This window comes from Sorex fumeus, unplaced genomic scaffold (assembly GCF_029834395.1).
Source record: "Sorex fumeus unplaced genomic scaffold, SorFum_2.1 ptg000015l, whole genome shotgun sequence".
Taxonomy (NCBI): domain Eukaryota; kingdom Metazoa; phylum Chordata; class Mammalia; order Eulipotyphla; family Soricidae; genus Sorex; species Sorex fumeus.
In genome coordinates, this window is record NW_026606072.1 from 444,091 (window position 1) to 463,789 (window position 19,699).

Consider the following 19,699-nt stretch of genomic DNA (forward strand, 5'->3'; position numbering starts at 1 on the left):
AACATGGGGTAGAAACGTAAAAGCATCAAGACATTTTCAGCACACCAAAGATGAAATGATCTCAAATGCTCCCAGAGACAGAAAGGTAGATGTTAAACAGAATAAAAAATCAGAAGGGCACAAGAACTGACAGCACCTGCTTACTAGGGCTGTATTTGTTCACCTTTTTTACCACTACAGACCAGCAACGGTCTTCAAATCGATGGCTGAAAACCACCATACTAGAGTGTGCCTTCAATACTCTGTCAGAGTAAATTCAAAGGAATGCACTATTTCAAGTCACACTTGTCAAGTAACATAAGCACAAGAAAGCCATTTTCAGGCATGGAAAAACTCAAAACAGCTTCCTCCCACAGGGGTAGAAGATTATAACAGAACCCAAAGGCAGGAAGTTGAAAACAGTACAAATGTGACAGGAAGCTCCAGTAAAACCAAACCAGAACCAGTAGAACCAGTTCAGACTGAAACACATCGAAAATTTTAATGGAGCTATCTTATGTATCTAGGATATTTTAATATGTATTTAAAAATGAAAATGCAAGTAGGGATTAGAGAGAGAGTACGCAGCAGGTAAGGCACTTGCCGTGTGTGTACCTAAACCGTGTTAAATCCCCAGCACACGGTCTCCCAAGCACTGCCAGAAGTGGTTCCGGAGTGCGGTCAGGAGCAAGCCCCAAACAAGGCTGAGCGTATACCCCACATACAAAACAAAAGCCAAAATTAAAAACTTAGGGGTTGAAGCACTTGCCTTGGCACACAGTCATTCTGGATTCAATCCTTCACATCCCATATGGTCCCCAAAGCCCACCAGGAGTGATCCCCAAGTGGAAAGAGCCAGAAAATCCTGAGCACAGCTGGGTATGGTCCCAAAATTAAGAGGCTATTTTTCTCTTATGGAGCATGTGTAAGAAGAAAAGCAGCTAAAATAAAAACTTTTTTTTTAAAGAGCATTAGCTCAAAGAAATAAAACTCCAAAGGGAAAAATACGTAACTTAACTATGCAGAGAATAAAAAGGTAAAAAAGGCCCTCCCGTTGATCGTCGATTTGCTTGAGCGGGCCCAGTAACGTCTCCATTGGAGACTTTGTTGTTACTGTGTCTGGCATATCGAATACTCTCGGTAGCTTGCCGGGCTCTCCGAGAGGGGTGGAGGAATCGAACTCGGGTCGGCCATGTTGGCCGCTTGTAAGGCGAACGCCCTACCGCTGTGCTATCACTCCAGCCCGCAGAGAATAAAATTTAATAATATTATTAGTTTATACAGCTAATATATTATTAGTTTGATAGAATAATTTTTAATTATATAAGATGATTATTGCTATTTTACAAAATACTGATTAATATATCAGGAAGACAGAGGGGGTTGGGGGCACGAACCAAGAAATAGTCACTTATTCTTCTGGGAAGTAAACAGTCTCTCGAAGAGACAGTATAAGCTTATTTAGAAATGTGGTGGTTCAAAAGAAGTCACCATGTATTGAGTTGGTTAGTGAGGCCCTCCTCCCCCCCAAAAAGAGAAAATACTCATGTGTACAGAAAATGATTTAAAGGGCTGGAACACAAACTTTGCATGAGGGAACCCCAGGTTCAATTCCCTGATACCGAAAAGTCATAAGCAGTACCTCCATGGTGTACAAAATCATAAACAAAAAGAAGTGTTCATGTCCCAACAACAACAAAAAAAACCAATAAAGTGTTCATGTTCCAACCTCCAGAACCTAGTTCCCAGATCTTGCCAGAGGAAATGTGGTTAAATGAGAGCTTAAGATGAGATCATCCTGGACTATCTGGCTGAGATAACCGCAATAAAAATGTTCTAAGAGGCACAAAGACAATGAAGCGGAAGACAGTCCAAGAGAGATGTGGCCATAAGCCAATGCAAGCCTGGAGCAATTATAAGGGAACAGCACTTGACCAAGAGCACTTGAGTGAGCTGAGTGTAGAGCTCATTCATGGTTTTATACTCTGGCCACCAAAACTACAGGAGGGCACCATTTGTGGTTTTAAGCCTCCAAGTTTATAGTAATGTGTTAAGACAGACAGAGCAAAATAAGACAAGATATCGGGACTCTTCACCTCCGAGGAAGGAGGACAGTGTTAAGAAGACTGCTCTTTCGTCTTTCCATACAAGTTGGTTTTATAACTATTAGATATCATCCTAATGAAAATATTTCTAAATAAGTAAATTATATCAGAGTTGAGTACTTTTTTCCAAAAACCTATCAGATACCCAGCAAGAGCTGGGCATCTTGGTTATCACAAAATTTCCAAGATCAGAGCCAAGTGCAAGACAGATTTGAGCACTGTGAGAACAGACAAGATGGTAAAGAGGGCTGGAGAGGAAGTTCAGGGGCTAGGGCACAAGCCACGAATAGGACCCAGATTAGATTGCGGGCACCATATTCCAAGCATCATGGTGCACCCATGAAGGCCCTGAGCTACTAGGGTGGCTCCACTGGTCCCCGGCTCTAACACTTAACCATCTGATCTTGTCTGGTTGGCCAAGAATCACCAACAGTGGGGGGTTGGAGTGATAGTAGAGCAGGTAGGGCATCTGCATGCGGCCAACCTGGGTTCAATGCCCAGCAATCCCATATGGTCCCCCAAGCACCATCGGGGTAATTCCTGAGCGCAGAGCCAGGAGTAATCCCTGAGCATCGCCAGGTGTGACACAAAAAGGAAAAAAAAAAAAGCAGCAGCAGCACCAAGCCACCTTGGCACCTTTTGAGAGTGCCCTTCCCTTACACCCACCCCCAAAAAAGATGAGGGGGAAAAGGTGGGGAACACAAATAACTTTCTAATAACACAAAAATTGTTTTTGCTTCTACAGAAAGGGTCAGTATCAATAATGTTTCACATCAGGCCAGTGCTCCAAAACATAAAAGCAAAACTACTGCTGATTACTATAATTAGTAGCAACCAAAAAATATATGCGTACATATATTATTTATAAACTATAATGAAGTCCTTAAAACTAATTTCAAACCAGCTCATTTGACTTGCCTCTGAGTCACTAGTTCCGTTTTTATTTTAGTTACTGTTGAGCCTGACAGTAATTACATTATCCATTATGTGTAAAGGACCAAAAATAAGTATGCAAAAACAGAAAATAATTCAACAAAAGAATCAACTTTAAAATCAAGTTCTCTTTAACGTTTAATGCTATTAGTAAGAACATTTTAGTCAGTCTTTTCAAAGTGTCATTATTCAGTGCTCCTCTTACCTTTCGTGTTAACAGGCTCTTACGCCTCATTCCACAAGCCTCTAGTTGTAACCTTCCTCTCAATGCTAATTCAATTAACATACAGCCACGTAATCCAGATGATATACAGTCATTCCAAAATGATGTGTAACCCTATTAAAAAGAAAACAAAAGAGCTAATTCAGAACCAAAACCAGAAGTATTTTCTAGCATGATTTATTTTTGGTGGTTTTAACCTTACACGCCTCTGTAACGATACAATGCTAGGGTTCAGGGATGGACGGTTACCATGGTTCTTACGTAGAGTTTTAAGGGGCTTGTCTTTTTATCCCAGAATAGAGCCCGGCAAGCTACCCGTGACGTATTCAATATGTCAAACACAGTAACAAGAGTCACAATGGAGATGTTACTGGGTCCGCTCAAGCAAATTGATGAACGACAAACAGGAGGACAGTGACAGCGACAGCGATAGTCTTTTTATCACTTATCCTTACAAGTAGATAAATCATTTTAGAAATCAGAGTTTACCATGTAACTATTTTGTGTGTACGAAGCAAGATCATCTTTAATGAAACTTGCTTAGAAAGAGAGAGGAGAGAAAGGAAGTACCTGTTCAAGAGAACACCGGCTTTCAGAGTGGAATTCAGCAAGCAAAGATAGACAACAAGTGCGATACTGTTCAAGGGAGAACAGTCTTGAAGAGCAAGCCACGGTTCTTGGGGGCAGATCAAGATGGCCAACCAGGGCGAACTCTACCTGTTTCCTCTTGTGATCACAGCAAATCCACACCCAAACCTGGAGTACTCTCCCAGACACTGACCTACTCCCAACAAAGCTTCTGCAGCAAGGTGGACAAGGAGAGGCCCCAGACTGCTTACAACAGCGATGCCTCTGCCAAGAAGGAAGCCCCAGTGCCACCCCGGGGCCTCAGGCTCCGTAATTAAGAGCCTGAGCACCAATTCCTGAGGAAGAGTCACCTCAGCGAAGTGGGGAGCTGAAACACTAACATGCTTGCAGGGGTCAAAGCGGTAGCACAGCAGGTAGGGCACTTCCCTTACGCGCAGCCAAACCGGGTTTGGTCCCCAACATGCCATGCTGTCCCCCAAGCACTGCCAGGAGTTGATTCTTGAGTGAAGAGTCAGGAGTAACCCCTGAGCACTGGCAGGTATTCTCCAAAAACAAAACAAAATGTTTACAGAGAGAGGGACCCACAGCCCTCCCAAGATACAACTGACTCTTCACAGCAATCTGCACCCACCGCAAAGACAGAAAACACCCCACAGGCATGTCCAAACACATGCCAGAAAGCCCCGGGCCCCTGCCCTGCCCACTCCTGCGGCCTTCCTCCCAACCGAGTCTAGCACAGTTCCTTAGGGATCCTCCAGGGTAGCAGAAGACACACAGTCCTTGTCAAGGCTGCTGCACAGGTAGCCCCGGTAACCACTACCTCAAATCCTTAGTCATCCCCAGGCCCACTAAAAATCAGTACCAAAGCCAGGCCCCCATGAATGCAACTTCCCTGGCCCTCCTGGAGTCCTCTGAAGCACTGATACAACAGGGAACAGAAGTGAGGAGCACCAGAGACTAAAGACGACAACCTGCAAAGTGCTCCTAATAGAGCTATCACCCTAGCAATGCACACTGCAGAGAAATCAATCCGATCTTCAACACAGTAAGACACAGTCCAAACACAAACCACTGCAGCTGGGGCCATGGTGGCCCGGGGCTAAAGTCACCCACCTTGCAAGCCTGAGGCTGCCAGTTCCATTCCAAACTTGACCACATACACCGAGCACAACTGCAGCAACTCTATGAGATGCCCAGCACTAAAGCAACCTCCACAGCCCAGGCAAAAGTCAGAGGGTAGGGCCCTTGCCTTGCATGGCACCTGACCCAGGTTTGATTCCCAGCATCCCAGCGGTTCCCCATGAACTGCTAGGAGTCAATTCCTGAGTAAACAGCCAAGAATAACCCCTGAGCAATTGCCAGGTGTGGCCCAAAAACATAAAGATGAATCCTCTAGTGAGCACCTGTACATGCACCACAGTCAAACCTGTGTGTGACCCTGGTACAATGGATAGCAGATGCAGCAGAAATGCCGAAGAATACAATAGACGTAGAAAACCATAATGGACTCAGCAACAGAAAGGAAGCAGCCAAAAGCAAAAACTGTGAGCCTGAAGGGAAAGCATCAGACACCACCCAAAGCAAAGACTTGCAAATCAAAAAATTAATTTGAAACAATGGCGGCCAGAGTAATAATCAGCAAGAAAGACTTTTGTCTTGCACAGAGCCAACCCAAATTCGATCTCCAGCATCCCATATGGCCCCCCGAGCCCTCCAGGAGTGATTCCTGAGAGCAGAGCTAGGAAGAAGCCCTGAGCATGCAGTGTGACCCCAAAATAACCAGAAAATGTTCATTTAAAACAAGATGGGGGGGAGGGGTCTGCCAAAGCAATAGTACAGCGGGCAGGGCATTTGCCTTGCACACAACCAACCAGAGTTCGATCCCCGGCATCCCACATGGTCCTCCAAGCACCACCAGGTGTAATTCCTGAGTACAGAACCAAGAGTTACCCAAGTGCTAGGTGTAACCCAAAACCTAATACTAATACTAATACTAATACTAATAATATAGTGGCCAAAGAGTACAGCTGGTAGGGGCCATCTTGCAAGTGGCTGACCTGGGCTCAATACCAGGCCCCTATATGAGTCCCCAAGCCCTGTCTGAAGCAGACCCTGAGCACCACAGGTGAGGTACGAAAACAAACCACAAAATGAAAATAACATACAAGTTGTAAGGGACAGCATCAAGAGCAACAACATTCATACCATATGAATTTTACAACGGAAAGGCAGAATTGGTATTTCAAGACAGAATAGCTAAGGACTTTCCCAAGCTGAAAAAGGGAGTTAAGACACCTAGAAAGCTCAGAGCTCAAAAGAGAATCATCCCAGACCACACTAAGCTACGATGAAATTGAAATGGCAAAAAATAAGAGTAGCAAGAAGTCAGAGTCACATTTAAGAGAGCCCCATGAGATTATCGGTAAACCGCTCCATACACAGGACAGGTGTGGCAGGATAGAAACAAAGCGCTGAACGGAAAAGAACATCAACCAACACTCTACCCAACGAGGCTATCGCCAGATTTGAGGATGGAATACAGAGTTTTTCACACAAACAACAGTAAGAAGAACTCATTCCCACTAAACCAGCCCTCTAAAGAAATTCTTCCGTACTTAGAATACTTGTATAAAAAAAAGAACCCCCTTGTAGAAGTATGAAGACACCTAAAAACACAAAACAAGAATGAGAAAAGCAAGACACAAAATGTGGGTGAAGAAAGGAACAGCAGGAGTCTTTCAAATTTACAGAATGACCTCTCTCTCCAGTTGCAGTACAGAGAAATGGATCACCCATCTACCTCTGTGTCCTGCCTTCCGAGGTTTTCTCTGCACTGGCTTCCCATTTAAATTCAATGTAAGCCATCCCTTTCCTCTTCCCATCCTTGTTCACTAGCCTGATCTCCGTAACATCTTCAAACACTTCCTTTAATTCATCCTGAGTAACTTCCTAAAGTTTTAGCCAACTTTTTAGCAAAAGTGTTCTTGCATCTCGATTTTTCTGTCTTTTCCCTTTGGTGTTTCTAGTTCAATATCACTGCCAAACATTTTTAAAACCAGTAAGTTCAGGCAAGGATAGTCAAGAAACAGGACGACGGGATACTCCAAAGAGTTTAGCTTTGTAGACTTCAACAGCAAGGGAACGGAAACTGCCAAAACTGCCAAAGAGGAAACGGAAGATAGAGGAATTGATGAAAACAAACTGGGCCCTGCCGAAGCGTGAAGCTGACCCCTCGAAGTGGCTTAGGTGGCCCAGTGGTGGCAGAGTGGCAGAGGAAGTCAGGTGAATTTGCTGGCAGGCATCAGGGAAGTTTCGGAGGGTGAGGAGGATTCCGTGAAGGAGGTGGAGATTCCCAGCCACGAGGAATTATTCAAGTTGAAGAGTTTCGTCTAGCTCTAATGTTTTCCTTCTTTCTGTATGAAAGGACTCTGAGAGTTTTACTGCTACCTGATCAATTAGAGAGCCCTCTGAGGCCATCCCAAGACAGTATTCGGTCCTGCAGTCTACTAGGAAATCTGTATGGATATTTCAAGGGAATGACTGGATATTCATATCAACTTTCTAGAGAGATGAGTGACAGAGCTAACGCTTACCTGTAAGTTTTGAATTTGTATTGTTTCATGTACAAAAACATTTTTTTCCTACGAATAGTTGGGGTTTACAGGAGAATATTTTAGGGTTTGTTTTGTTTAGCTACTTTGGGACAAATTAAGTCCTGAACTCCAAAAGGAGTAAATAAAGTTTACAGTCAGTTTACAGCCTCACAAAACTGCTCCGGCAGTGTACTATGTGCTCCGACCCTCTCATCTTTTCAGCCCTTGTTTTTATGTGTTTCCAAGAAACCTCCGTCCCCCAGAAGTATAGGAGCCACGAGGCTACATTCTCATTGCTAAAGAGGCCACAAGGCATCAGGATTAGAACCCAGGGCCTGTGCCTGCCAGGCATTAACTCCCACACTCTGAACTCACTCTCTGGCCACAGGTGTGTGTTTGGTGCTTTTGGGGGGAGAGGAGAAGGGATGGAAAGGAGCACACATCAGGTACTATGTGGCGACAGAAACCAAACCCTGAATTGTGCAAAGTCCCCATCTTATTCCTGTTTAATGGATCTTATTTCCCTGGCAAGAATTCGATGAATTTATTATTAGCATATTTTCTACTTCATTGAATGTAGCTATAATAAATGGTTACTATTAGTTTCATCGATTCAACATTTGGCTCAAAGTAAAAACAGACTATTGATTTTGAGAATGGGTCAGGCTGTCCTAATTCTCTGTCACTCTTTTGTTGTCTGGGCACCACACACCCAGCGATGTTCAGCGGTACTCCTGGTTCTGAACTCACGAATCACTCCTGGCAGGCTCGGGAGACCATATGGAATGCTAGGAACTAAACCCAGGTCTGCCGTGTGGGTTCAGTGTCAAGTATCCCACAGGGTTCCCCAGGCCCTGCCAGGAGTGATCCCTGAGGACAGAGTCAGGAGAACGTCCTGAACACCACTGAGTGTGAGCCAAATATCAAACAAAAAATGGCATTCACACTTAAATCCAAAAAAATCCTTCGGATGAGGGATGTGACTCAAGAAAGAGAGCTAATACCTGCGATGGGAACCCAATCCTCTGAATTCAATCCTCAGAATCACATGGCTCCTAAGCACCACACCAAGGTTATGGGCCCCTCAAAAAATCTAAAAATACAAATTCATTGTACGAATATACCAGAACTACCAGAATCTGACTCCTCTGTACCTCCCGTATCACATCTTGGTCCAGCCTCCACTTGCTCACAACTCACCAACTACACTGGGCTTCTATAAACACTGCAAGTTTGTTTACAGAAAAGGAAAAATTGGTTCTCCTTTGGATGGAAGAAAGGGGAGATCCCAAGCAGTGCTCAAGGGGACTGGGGGCCTTTCTTGGCCATACCTGGCCAACCAGGCCAGCAATGAACTCAGAGGGACAGCAGAGTGGCACTGCTCAGGTCCAGCAGTGGTGGGGGATCACCAGGGACACACCTATAATGTTCAGGGTGCCATCGAATGTTAGGGATTGTCATACAAGGCATGTGCCCGGACCCCTGAGCTATCTCCTCAACCCTTCTTTCTATGGGATCTCTGACTGCTTTTCTGCCTAGTAATTTTTGTTAATAATTAAAGTTCAGGATCACACGAGGAAGAACCACTGATCAGACAATTAGTTTACTGAAAAAGCAACAGCAGCTATACTGAGAATACCAACAGTCATTCAGTACCAATGAGAAGCATAGGTCACGATGGAGATTCAAACACCAAACCTACTGGAGCTCAGCAAGTTCAAGACTATGATCATGAGTGAACTCTTTCATTCTAAAATATAAAGATGGGGGCCAGAGAGATACTACAGCAGGCAGGTTCCTTGCCTTGCACACGGCTGAACCAGGTTTGATCCCTGGCATCCCATAGAGTTCCCCCAGCCTTGCAAGAGTGATTCCTGGGGGCAGACCCAGGAATAACCCCTAGCACCACCAGGTGTGGCAAGAATGCAAGAAAGCAAGAAAGATAGATGGGAGAAGGCAGAGAACCCAAAGAGATCTGGGTAATACACTGACTGCCCAACAGAATCAAGAGAAACATAACTGCATTAGGTTCGTGTGCCCAACACACAGCAGAGCATGAAATTTAATACGATTAAGATCCCAGTGTGGCTGTGCTTTGTAGAATATTAGGAAACTGAAAACATCTGAAGGTTTTATACGTATCATGTGTGCCTACAGACTCCAATAAGGCGGGACAACCAGACAGGGTGGGAATGTGAGTTTGTAGACTGATGAACATGATAACTAGCCTGGTAACTAATCCAAACTACCTCTATTGGCTGTTCGACAAACACTTGAATAACAAGTATCAGTCATGACCAGCAAGTAGATATTTTCCCAGTGCAGTACCAGCTAAGATACTACTGAAACCTGCCCAGATCAATCTTGCTGCAAAAACTGTCAGCATAAGGCTGACCTTTCAGGTATCCCTGCCTCACGAGAAAGCTGTTTAACTGAGATCAATCACCTTTCTCATAGAATGTGCCATTCAGAAGCAAAAAGCCAAGTAGAGGGGCCAGAGCAACAGTATAATGAGTAGGGCATTTGCTTGCACGCGGCCGACCCAGGTTCAATCCCCTGTGTCCCATGTGGTCGCTCGAGCACCACCAGGAGCCAATTCCTGAGTGCAGAGCCAGGAGTAACCCCTGAGCACCATGGGGGGAGAGAGGAAGGAAGAGGAAGGACTATAGGAAACACACAATGTTTTCCCATATCCAAGTAACAACCTCAAACCCAGCTTTCTTTCATTAATAAAGTAATACATGTATCTGTTTGCCTGCTACCTAAGCATAAGGTTTTTTGCTGCTTAGGAATGAACTGAATGCCAGACTACCCAAAATTAATTGTAATAAAACCACTTATCATACATATGCAAGCAGAAATTTATGAGATTGTTATACATGATCTTACATGAGAAATCTATAAAATAGTACATACTATTTCAGAAATAACATGCACAAATGCATGTTCACTAACTCCCAAAATAGGAAAGAAAACACTTTCCAAATGCAGTAAAATATATTCATTTACAATCCAGATGCTCATCAAACTACAAGTTACATAAACAATCATCAGACCTATGCACATCACAGTTAAACTGTTGGCAATAACAAAATATCTTGAAAGCAGCGAAAGAAAAACCTATCACACTTAAAGGAACACTAGACAAGTTCTCACCGGAAACACTGATGGCCAGCACAAAACAGAGTATCATATTCCAAGGGCTTAAGTGTGGAGGAGAGGATAATCAAACAAGAATCTACAGCGAACATTATATGACCAGCAAAGCTTTACACTTCAAAACCAAAGATATTAACAAATAATGCCTTGAATTTATCGTTAGCTGATGTCTTAGAGGAAATACCAAAGCCCCCCCCCCCCCCAAATGGTTCAGCATCTTAAAATGCCTGCCTTGCAAACATAAGGACTAAGTCCGATTCCTGGAATTGCCCACATGCGCCAAGTACAGTCTTAGCAGCACCATGGAGTATACAGTCCACAGCCAGTCAGGTTAAACACCACCACTAAGGATGGGTGAGCACTGCACTTGGGACTACACCTATCTTCACAGCAGCAGCAACATGAGGGGGACAGAAAAATAATTCCCTGAGGAGGTAAAAATGTGACCCAGGGCAAGGCAAGGACATAATGAGCTATATTAATTATTTTAATGGATCTGCAAGTCAAGGGTATTTTGTTGCTGGTTTGGAGTTACACCCAGCTGTGCTCAGGGGCTACCCTCAGCTTGGTGCTCAGGAGACCATGTGGTACTGGGAATAAAACCTAAGGTCTCACACATACCAAGCCAAGCGTGTGACTACTGAACCACATCCCCAGGTCCTGTGACGTGGGCTTTTTTTTTATTTTAATGGTTCATTTAAATAAACACTGAAGGATGCAGCCAAGATGAGAAAGCTCAAAGGGTAAAGAGTGCCTGCTTTGCACGCAGGAAACCCTGGCTTTGACCCTGGCACTGCATGGTTCCCGGGGCACTGCTTTGAGTTTCGCAGGCATTCACCGGGTATGGCCCAAAATCTGAAGAAATAAGCCTCAGCAATACAGTTAACACATCTCAGGACAGAAAAACATTTATAGGGGCTGGAGCGATAACACAGCGGGTAGGGCGTTTACCTTGCACGCGGCCAACTAGGGTTCGATTCCCAGCATCCCATATGGTCCCGAGCACTGCCAGGAGTAAATCCTCAGTGCAGAGCCAGGAGTAACCCCTGTGCATCGCCAGGTGTGACCCAAAGAAAAAGAAAAACATAACCGGTATCCAAAAATTGGTGTTTGGTACTATTCCACTCGACCTAACGGAAAAGAACATTTTCAAGCTCGCATTTGACACTAATATTTTTCCTTCCACTTGCTCAGAAGACCATGATACCAGAAATTGATTCCAGGGACCCAGCAAGCAACAGAGTTATTTCCTCTGCCCCTGAGATTTTCAAAAATGTCAAACAGAGAAAACTTGGAAACATCTTCTTCCCACACTGCTAACAAAGGCCTGACAAGTGTTTATTCCTTTGCTATTCTGAGTGGGAGGTCGGGCAGGGGAAGCCACCAGAAGCACATCTAGCGGGGCTCAGAGAGATGCCATCCCTGAGTGATGGGATCAAGCCCAGGAGGACCCTGCACACCACAGGCCATGTACTCGACCACTCAATCCATATCCCCCATTCCCATTTACGGGTTGTAAAAATCAAAATTTGACTCATAAGTTGATAGGTTCTAGACTGCACAGAAACCTCTACAGATCACTATTAACTACTGCCTAAAAAATACACATCCCAGCAGGTTGAAGGAACAAGGTCAACAGAGAGCGGCTTGTCATCAGAAAGAGCACAAATCAGACAGATTTCAGACAAAGAAACTACCTTGTAAGGCTAGGTTGGTCCAAGTTATTCCTGACCCCCGGATTGGTCCAAATTATTCCTGACCCCCGATACTTAGAACTTCCTGTAATCCCCACCTCTGCTCCTAACAAACAGTGAGGCAATCAGGACACGAACACCTGCCATGGTTCAAGTCCTAACATGAGACACACCAAGCATGGATCTGAGGCGCCAGTCAACAACCGGCAACAAACAAGACCCTGCTCTCGCTGAGATCTTAGATGAAATGCTGGACAAAATCCCAAGAGCAAACAGCCCATCAATGGACTCTTAAAGAACCAGATGGATATACAGAAGATGCGCCTATCTGCTAATGGATTACTACGAGCCACAGAAGATCTCTACGCAGGGATGTGAAACAATGTTCAAGCTGTAATACGCTTTTAAAATTTTTTCTAATTAAAACAAGGAAGCAAGCCAACCAGTATGGATGACCATCTTTTATAGATATGGAGGGGGTGGGGGAGTGAGGGACACACAAAAAAAGTTTTAATTTTAACATGGCTATGGAATACTACAGAGAAACCACAGACTTCTTTCAAATTACCAAAGAAAGAAGAGATAATAATGGAAATGTGGCTTCTCATTTCTAACTCATAGTACACCCATTCAAAACGAAATGAAATAGTAAACCAGTGGTTTTCAACTTTATTTTAGACCTGTGGATTGGCAGCAGTTCAAGAATTGGCACCTTTCTGCAGACTGGCAGTTAAAAACCACTTTTATAAATAAAACGAACTACATGACAGAACCACCAAAAGAACTATTTTTTGAATGCAGCATTTCAATTGTACATCCTTTGCAAAAGTACTATGACAAAAATGTTTGGGAAGAGGGGCCAGAGCACCGATACAGAAAAAAAGGCTTGCAAGTGGCCTCCTGGGCTGACCCTGGTTTAATCCCTCGCACTGACACTCCCTGGTACCAAGCCAGGAAGAGTCCCGGAGCACTGTCAGGTGTTGCCCAACAACCAGCCCCCCCAACCCCCCCAACTAAACTGAGTAGCCAATAATATTGACTTTATGAATTTGAAACTTTTTTGGGGGGGGGGTCACACCCAGCGATGCTCAAGAATTACTCCTGGCCCTGCACTCAGCAGTCACTCCTGGCGGTGCTCAGGGGACCATATGCGATGCTGGGAATTGATCCCGGGTTGGCCGCGTGCAAGGCAAACGCCCTACCTGCTGGGCTACACTCCAACCCCAGTGAAACTATTTTTAACCAGCATTGCTCAGGGCTTACTCAAGGCTCTGTGCTCTGACTTTTTTTTTTTTTTTTGCTTTTTTGGTCACACCCAGTGATGCTCAGGAGTTACTCCTGGCTCATGCACTCAGGAATTACTCCTGGCGGTGCTCGGGGGACCATATGGGATGCTGGGAATCGAACCTGGGTCGGCCACGTTGGCTGCGTGTAAGGCAAACACCCTACCCGCTGTGCTATCGCTCCAGCCCCAGTGTGCTCTAACTTTTAAAAGGAGGAAGCAAATGCAAGTTAGTATCTTAGGAAAAAGACTTTAAGAGGAAAAAAGACAGTAAGAGTCTTCCTTAAGGAACCCACACCGACTCTCGGGTTCAATCACACCAATAAAACCCTACATTTTTTTTTAAAAAGAGATGAAATGCGTATCAAGTGAAATCCACTGTGCTACTTTGAATCCAAAGACATGGAACTGGCTTTCCCTCAAAACAAAACATTAGTTCTGCTTCCTGAAAACATATTCAGGAAAAACAGTGGGTAAACAGTGGGTGAGATGCTTGCCTTGCATGCCTCAGACCCGAGTTTGATCCCTGGCATCTCAATCGGTCCCCAGGGCACTGCCAGGAGTGATTCCTGAGTGCACAGCTGGAGTAACCCCTGAGCTTTGCCAAAAGTGGACCAAAAAAGCAAAAAACATTTATTTTATTGCTGCGTACAAAAGGCACCAGAGCAAATGACAAGCACCACCATCAAGCGGCCACACTGAGGTCCTTGTCTCAGTACTACAAACTAAGATTACTTAAGAAATCAGTGAGTACAAATCTGATAAGCCCGGGTCATGTTACTGTAGATCAGAAAGCAAGAAATTATCATAGCACGAAGGGTATTTGCCTTGCACACAGCCAGTCCAGGATTGATCCCCTGCATCCCATACGGTCGCCCGAGTCCACCAGGAGTGATTCTGAGTCCAGAGCCAGGAGTAACCCCTGAGCACTGATGGGTTTACACGCCCCCCCCAAAAGGGGGGGAACCTTTGAAATAATCAATGTATATTGTTAAAAGATAATGAAACCATCTTTTAATCACAATTCATAATAACAAGTCTTTAAAGCCCACATCTCACACGAAGACTTATAATTTTAAAACTTTGCATTTAAAAGAACATTGGGAGGGCTGGAGCAATAGCACAGTGGATAGGGTGTTTGCCTTGCATGCGGCCGACCTGGGTATGGTCGACCCGGGTTCGAGGCCGGCCCGGGTTCGATTCCCATCATCCCATATGGTCCTCTGAGCACTGTCAGGGGTGATTCCTGAGTGCAGAGCCAGGAGTGACCCCTGTGCATCACCAGATGTGACCCAAAAAGCAAAAAATAAATAAAAGAACATTAGGGGGCTAGAGCGGTAGGGCGACTTGCCTTGCACGTGGCCAACCCAGGTTCGATTCCCAGCATCCCATATGGTCACCCGAGCATCGTCAGGAGTAATTCCTGAGTGCAAAACCAGGAATAACCCCTGTGCATCACCGGGTATGACCACCTCCCCCCCAAAAAAAGAACATTAAGTGCCTGTCTGCCCTGCCTTTAAGTGCATTATGCAGAGATTACAAAGAAAACACGAGCCATTAAATGCTACCAAAACATTTCTTAAACTTTAAATTGTGGCCATGATTCTCTTTACTACCACACTAAACAAAAACTTCTAGGAGCAACTCTAACAACAAATTTCAATGTGGTGACTGAACAGAGACAATACTGGGAGGTGTCGATAGTAAATGCAATGTAATATAAAGATATCTCTGGTTTCCAATCACAGGGACTACTAATACAACTCTGGCTTGTTGCCTACATTCATAATTGAAGATGTTAACTTCCAAGTCATAGGTCACTAAAAATATAAAAATCATTCTTTCTGATCCAATTTTTTTATCCCAAATTCTGCCAACCATGGGAACCCATGAATGAGAATACAAAGTGTAAGAACTTGTACAATGGACAAGACTGTCAACAGATGACATTCCAATTCCTTAAACCAGACATTCTAATCCCTTACACCAGACACTGGTGTCCCCTGATGTGATGAAAATGGAAACACACTGTATTATTTAAGAAACTTTCCCAAAATTTGGAGCATGAATCTAACAGCTCCTCCCATCTGTTGGAAAACTGGGAGTAAAAGGTACAGAAAACAAACAAACAAAAAAAAAACCCCACAGGACTCACTCTTTAAGCCCTATCTCATGCTTGTCTGTTTCTTTGCTTGAGTATTTCCATTTTAGAGAAGACTGTTCTCTCTCCAACATGTACTTCTTCCTTTCTCTACCCCTCATATCTTTGTAATTAAGTTTATAAAAACATTCTTGCTTCACCAAAGAGAAAGACAAAGACAGAGGGACAGGCCGACCTAGAGAAAATGAAGGGCTTTATTTAGGCAATTTGTTTTGTTTTGCTTTTGGGGGGTTTTAGAGCCATACTTGGTGGTGCTCAGGGACTATTCCTGGCTCTGTGCTAGGACTGACCACTGGCAGGGTTTGGGGACTCGAGCGAGCACTACTGCTGCAGCAGCCCACAGGCAGGTGCCTTCCCTCCCGTCCCAGCCCTCTGGCCCAGGCTTAGGGTACAACAGTCTAGTAACACTGTCCATCGTACACACAAGCATCAACACTCTGTAAAGTCATGCTAACATAATCTTTCAAATTTGTTTTTAACTAATTTTGGGTTTTGGATAGTGCTCAGGGCTTAACCCTGGCTCTGCTCAGGGATCAGTCCTGGTAGTATGCAGGGGACTGGGGGACCATACGTAATGTCAGGGATCAAATCCAGGTTGGCAACATACAAGGCTGTAATATATCCCCAGCCCTAAGATTAATTTTTTTTAAAAAAAATTGTGCCCCCATTGTTTCCGTAAGTCCTAAAATTAAATGCCGGTGATGAGGATACACAACTCCTGATTATCAAGTCAGTAAATGTAGGAGCCAAAGTGATAGCACAGCACTGGCCTTTCACACAAGCCAAACTGGGTCTGATCCTCGATACCCCATATGATCCCCCAAGCCTGCTAGGAATGATCCCCGCACGCCAAGCCAGGAGTAATCCCTGAGGGGCCTAAACCCCACCCAAAAGTTACTGAATTTAAAGGAATAACTTGTAGGTTAAATAAATCACTGTCACTGCCCTCCCGTTGTTCATCGATTTGCTCGAGCGGGCCCAGTAACATCTCCATTTCGAGACTTGTTATCAGATCAAAAAAAAAAATCATAGAGAAAAAAAATCTATATATGTCTCTCGGAGTGCCCAGCAAGCTACCGAGAGTATCCCGCCCACTCAGGCAGAGCCTGGCAAGTGTCGTATTCGATATGCCAAAACCAGCAACTATAACAGGTCTCATTCCCCTGACCCTGAAAGAGCCTCCAGATGTTGGGAAAGACGAGTAAGGAGAGTCTGCTAAAATCTCAGGGCTGGCACCCAATAACTCTTTTGCAAACCACAGCACCCAAAAGGAGAGACAGAACAAAAGGGAATGCCCTGCCACAGAGGTGGGGTGGGGGGAATGGGGGGTGGGAGGGATATTGGGATCAGTGGTGGTGGAAAATGGTCACTGGTGGAGGGATGGGTACTGGATCATTGTATAACTGAAACCCAAGCACAAAAATTTCTAAGTCTACAAGTGTACTTCATGGTGTTTCACTAATAAATTTTTTTAAAAAAATAATAAAAATAAGTAAAATCTCAGGGCTGGGACAAATAGAGACGTTACTGGCATCCACGAGTAAATCGACGAACTACAGGATGACAGTGATACAGTGATCAAAAAAAAATATTTTAAGAATTACAAACAGCTCCATTTAAAATATTCAGGGTGGGACAGACAGCTCAAAGGGCTGGAGGTACATGATTTGCAAACATGAGCCCTGGTTTTCCCCAGCACAGCATGGTACCAGCAACTCCCTGAATACTGGCTGTATTAAATTAAATTAAAAAGACAATTTCAACAAATGCTTGGTTTTCTCATTTTTTAAAAATTAACAATAGGACAGCAAAGCTGGTTAATGTTCCATCCATTTAATAACTGTGGTACTAAAGTTGGCTTATGCCTCAAATGTTCCTTTAGAAGCAGTACGTAACTCAGAACAAATTTTTCCCCATGAGCCATAGCAGGCCTCCTTTAGCATGGTCTATGCTCACCCTGCTCGTGCAAAACTCAAGCTTTCACATCTATTCCCTGAAAATTTAGGTGCCAGTCTCGAACCAAGAATCTCTGATAGAGTATAAACAAAGTAATAAATTCAGTTCAGGTGCAGCTCCTTCTCCAATTCCAAACCTGCCTTTCTTCCCTCCCCCTCCCACCCATCACTCCCAATCTTTTTCAAAATGCCATCCATCTGCCCAACACTGATTTACGATAATCAACAGATTAGAACTGTGATAAACATATGATATGCACCAGGTCTAATTCTTAAGACATTATTCTTCCAAGATACATATTTTTATATCCCTTTCCTATTTCCATGAACTGGGCTCAAGGATATCAAGGGGCCTGCCTACCATAGTTACTGAGTGGCAATGCTTTAACTGAAAAAGGTGACTCTAGCTCCAAAATCTTGGCTCTGTAATTTCCTCTTGCCTTCCAAGATCTGCTGGCTCAACGGCTGATGTAGATGTGCTTCCTGTCCACCCCATGAGAATGGAAGAACTACTCATTTCCTACCCATTCCTGTCACAGATCACTAAACTGAGGAGAGCACAAAGCAAGTGGAGCATAAACTTCCTCTCCAACAAATGAATTTTTAAAGGATGGTTGGCAAAGTGCAGACTCTTCTGCCAGTAAAGTTTTAAAAGTCTATCACAATCTTATTAACAAGACCTAACAGTGGGCTAGAGGACATTTGCCTTACATGCAGCCAACTCGAATTTGATGCCAAGCATCCCGTATAGTCCCCAAAGACTCACGGGAGTGATTCCAGAGTGCTGAGCCAGGAGTAATCCCTGGGCTCCGCTGGATGGGTTACACATCCATCCCCCGCAAAAAATAAAACAGAGGGCTAAACTGTACCTCAGTGGTAGAGCATATAGGGTCCATCCTTGCCACTAAGAGTTAAAAAGATAGTGGGTTAATAGAAAATTGTGTTTATTAGAAAAAAAAAATATGAGTGGGCACCCTGTCCAACCAACTGCAGAATATCCCGACCCTGAAATCTTCTGAAAGCAGGGTCATGGGGTATCAAGACATTAAAACAAGAGATCTGGTGATTATAGGGTTAGGGATCTATTCAAAGCCTTCTGAACTGAAGTTTCAACACACAATCAAACAATATTTGCAGTGTGCCAACTGAGCTAGACACTTTACAACAGTTACTTGGAAGGTCTGAGTCTGATATATTTGGAAAGTTAGCAGTTACAGAACTGTTTGAAAACGGGGGGCCAGAGTGGGTAGGGCTCTTGACTTGCATGCAGTGAACCCAGGTTTGATCCCTGGCAACCTGTAAGATCCCCAGTGGAGCCAAGAGTAACCCCTGAAGCACTGCCAGGGTGTGGCTCAATGATTAAAAAAAAAATTGTTCAAGGCAACTGGAAGAAATCAAGTGGTTACTTCCAGATTTCCCAGCCAGGCTAGCAGAGATTACCACCTCCCAGCCCTCCCTCAAATATAAATACAGATTCAAACATCAGATTGGAGATTCAGGATCAAAGTGAATTTGAATGAAATGTTCACTAAGCCCACAGATACAGTACAAGAGGATCAAGATATAATAGAAACAGTAAGAATATTAAATGCCAGGACCACCAGAAAAACAGCTCTCTGGGCTAGATTCACCCATTTCCATTTGTTCAGCACCTTCTCATTTTCAAAGTACTCACTCAAATCAAGTCAAAGGACCCCGACCCACAACTTGGGTGTTATGGAGACAGATACAAGCCTCAGGAAACTGACAGTCTACTGTCCCAAATCGCTGATCTTAGCTCTTCAGTGACCTGAAGACAAGGCCAGAAGTCACTGTGTCAAGTATTTTGGCTCCCGTTCAAAGACATCACTAGTGCACTATGGCCCTATCTGCCTACTGCTCTGAACATGCCTCTCCCCTAATGTCAGTCCTGTCCGAGTTTATTTTTTATTTGGGAGCCACACCTAACAGAAAATGGGACTTACCCGTAGCTTAGTACTTTGGAGTCACTCCCAGAATTGTTCGTAAGGCCATGTGGTGTAAGGGCC

The 19,699-nt window shown here is 44.2% G+C and overlaps 1 protein-coding gene across 2 annotated transcripts in view; it reads right to left on the reverse strand.

Moving 5' to 3' along the window:
- The window catches only part of GOLPH3 (golgi phosphoprotein 3), a 40,955-nt gene that overhangs the window by 11,481 nt on the left and 9,775 nt on the right, over positions 1–19,699 (reverse strand). The window contains exon 2 of one of the 2 annotated variants that reach the window (XM_056112152.1): positions 3,223–3,354. The exons of the other annotated variant lie outside the window; for it this stretch is intronic. Coding sequence (XP_055968127.1) covers positions 3,223–3,354 — 132 coding nt within the window. The remainder of the gene's footprint in view (positions 1–3,222; positions 3,355–19,699) is intronic. 2 annotated transcript variants of the gene reach the window in all.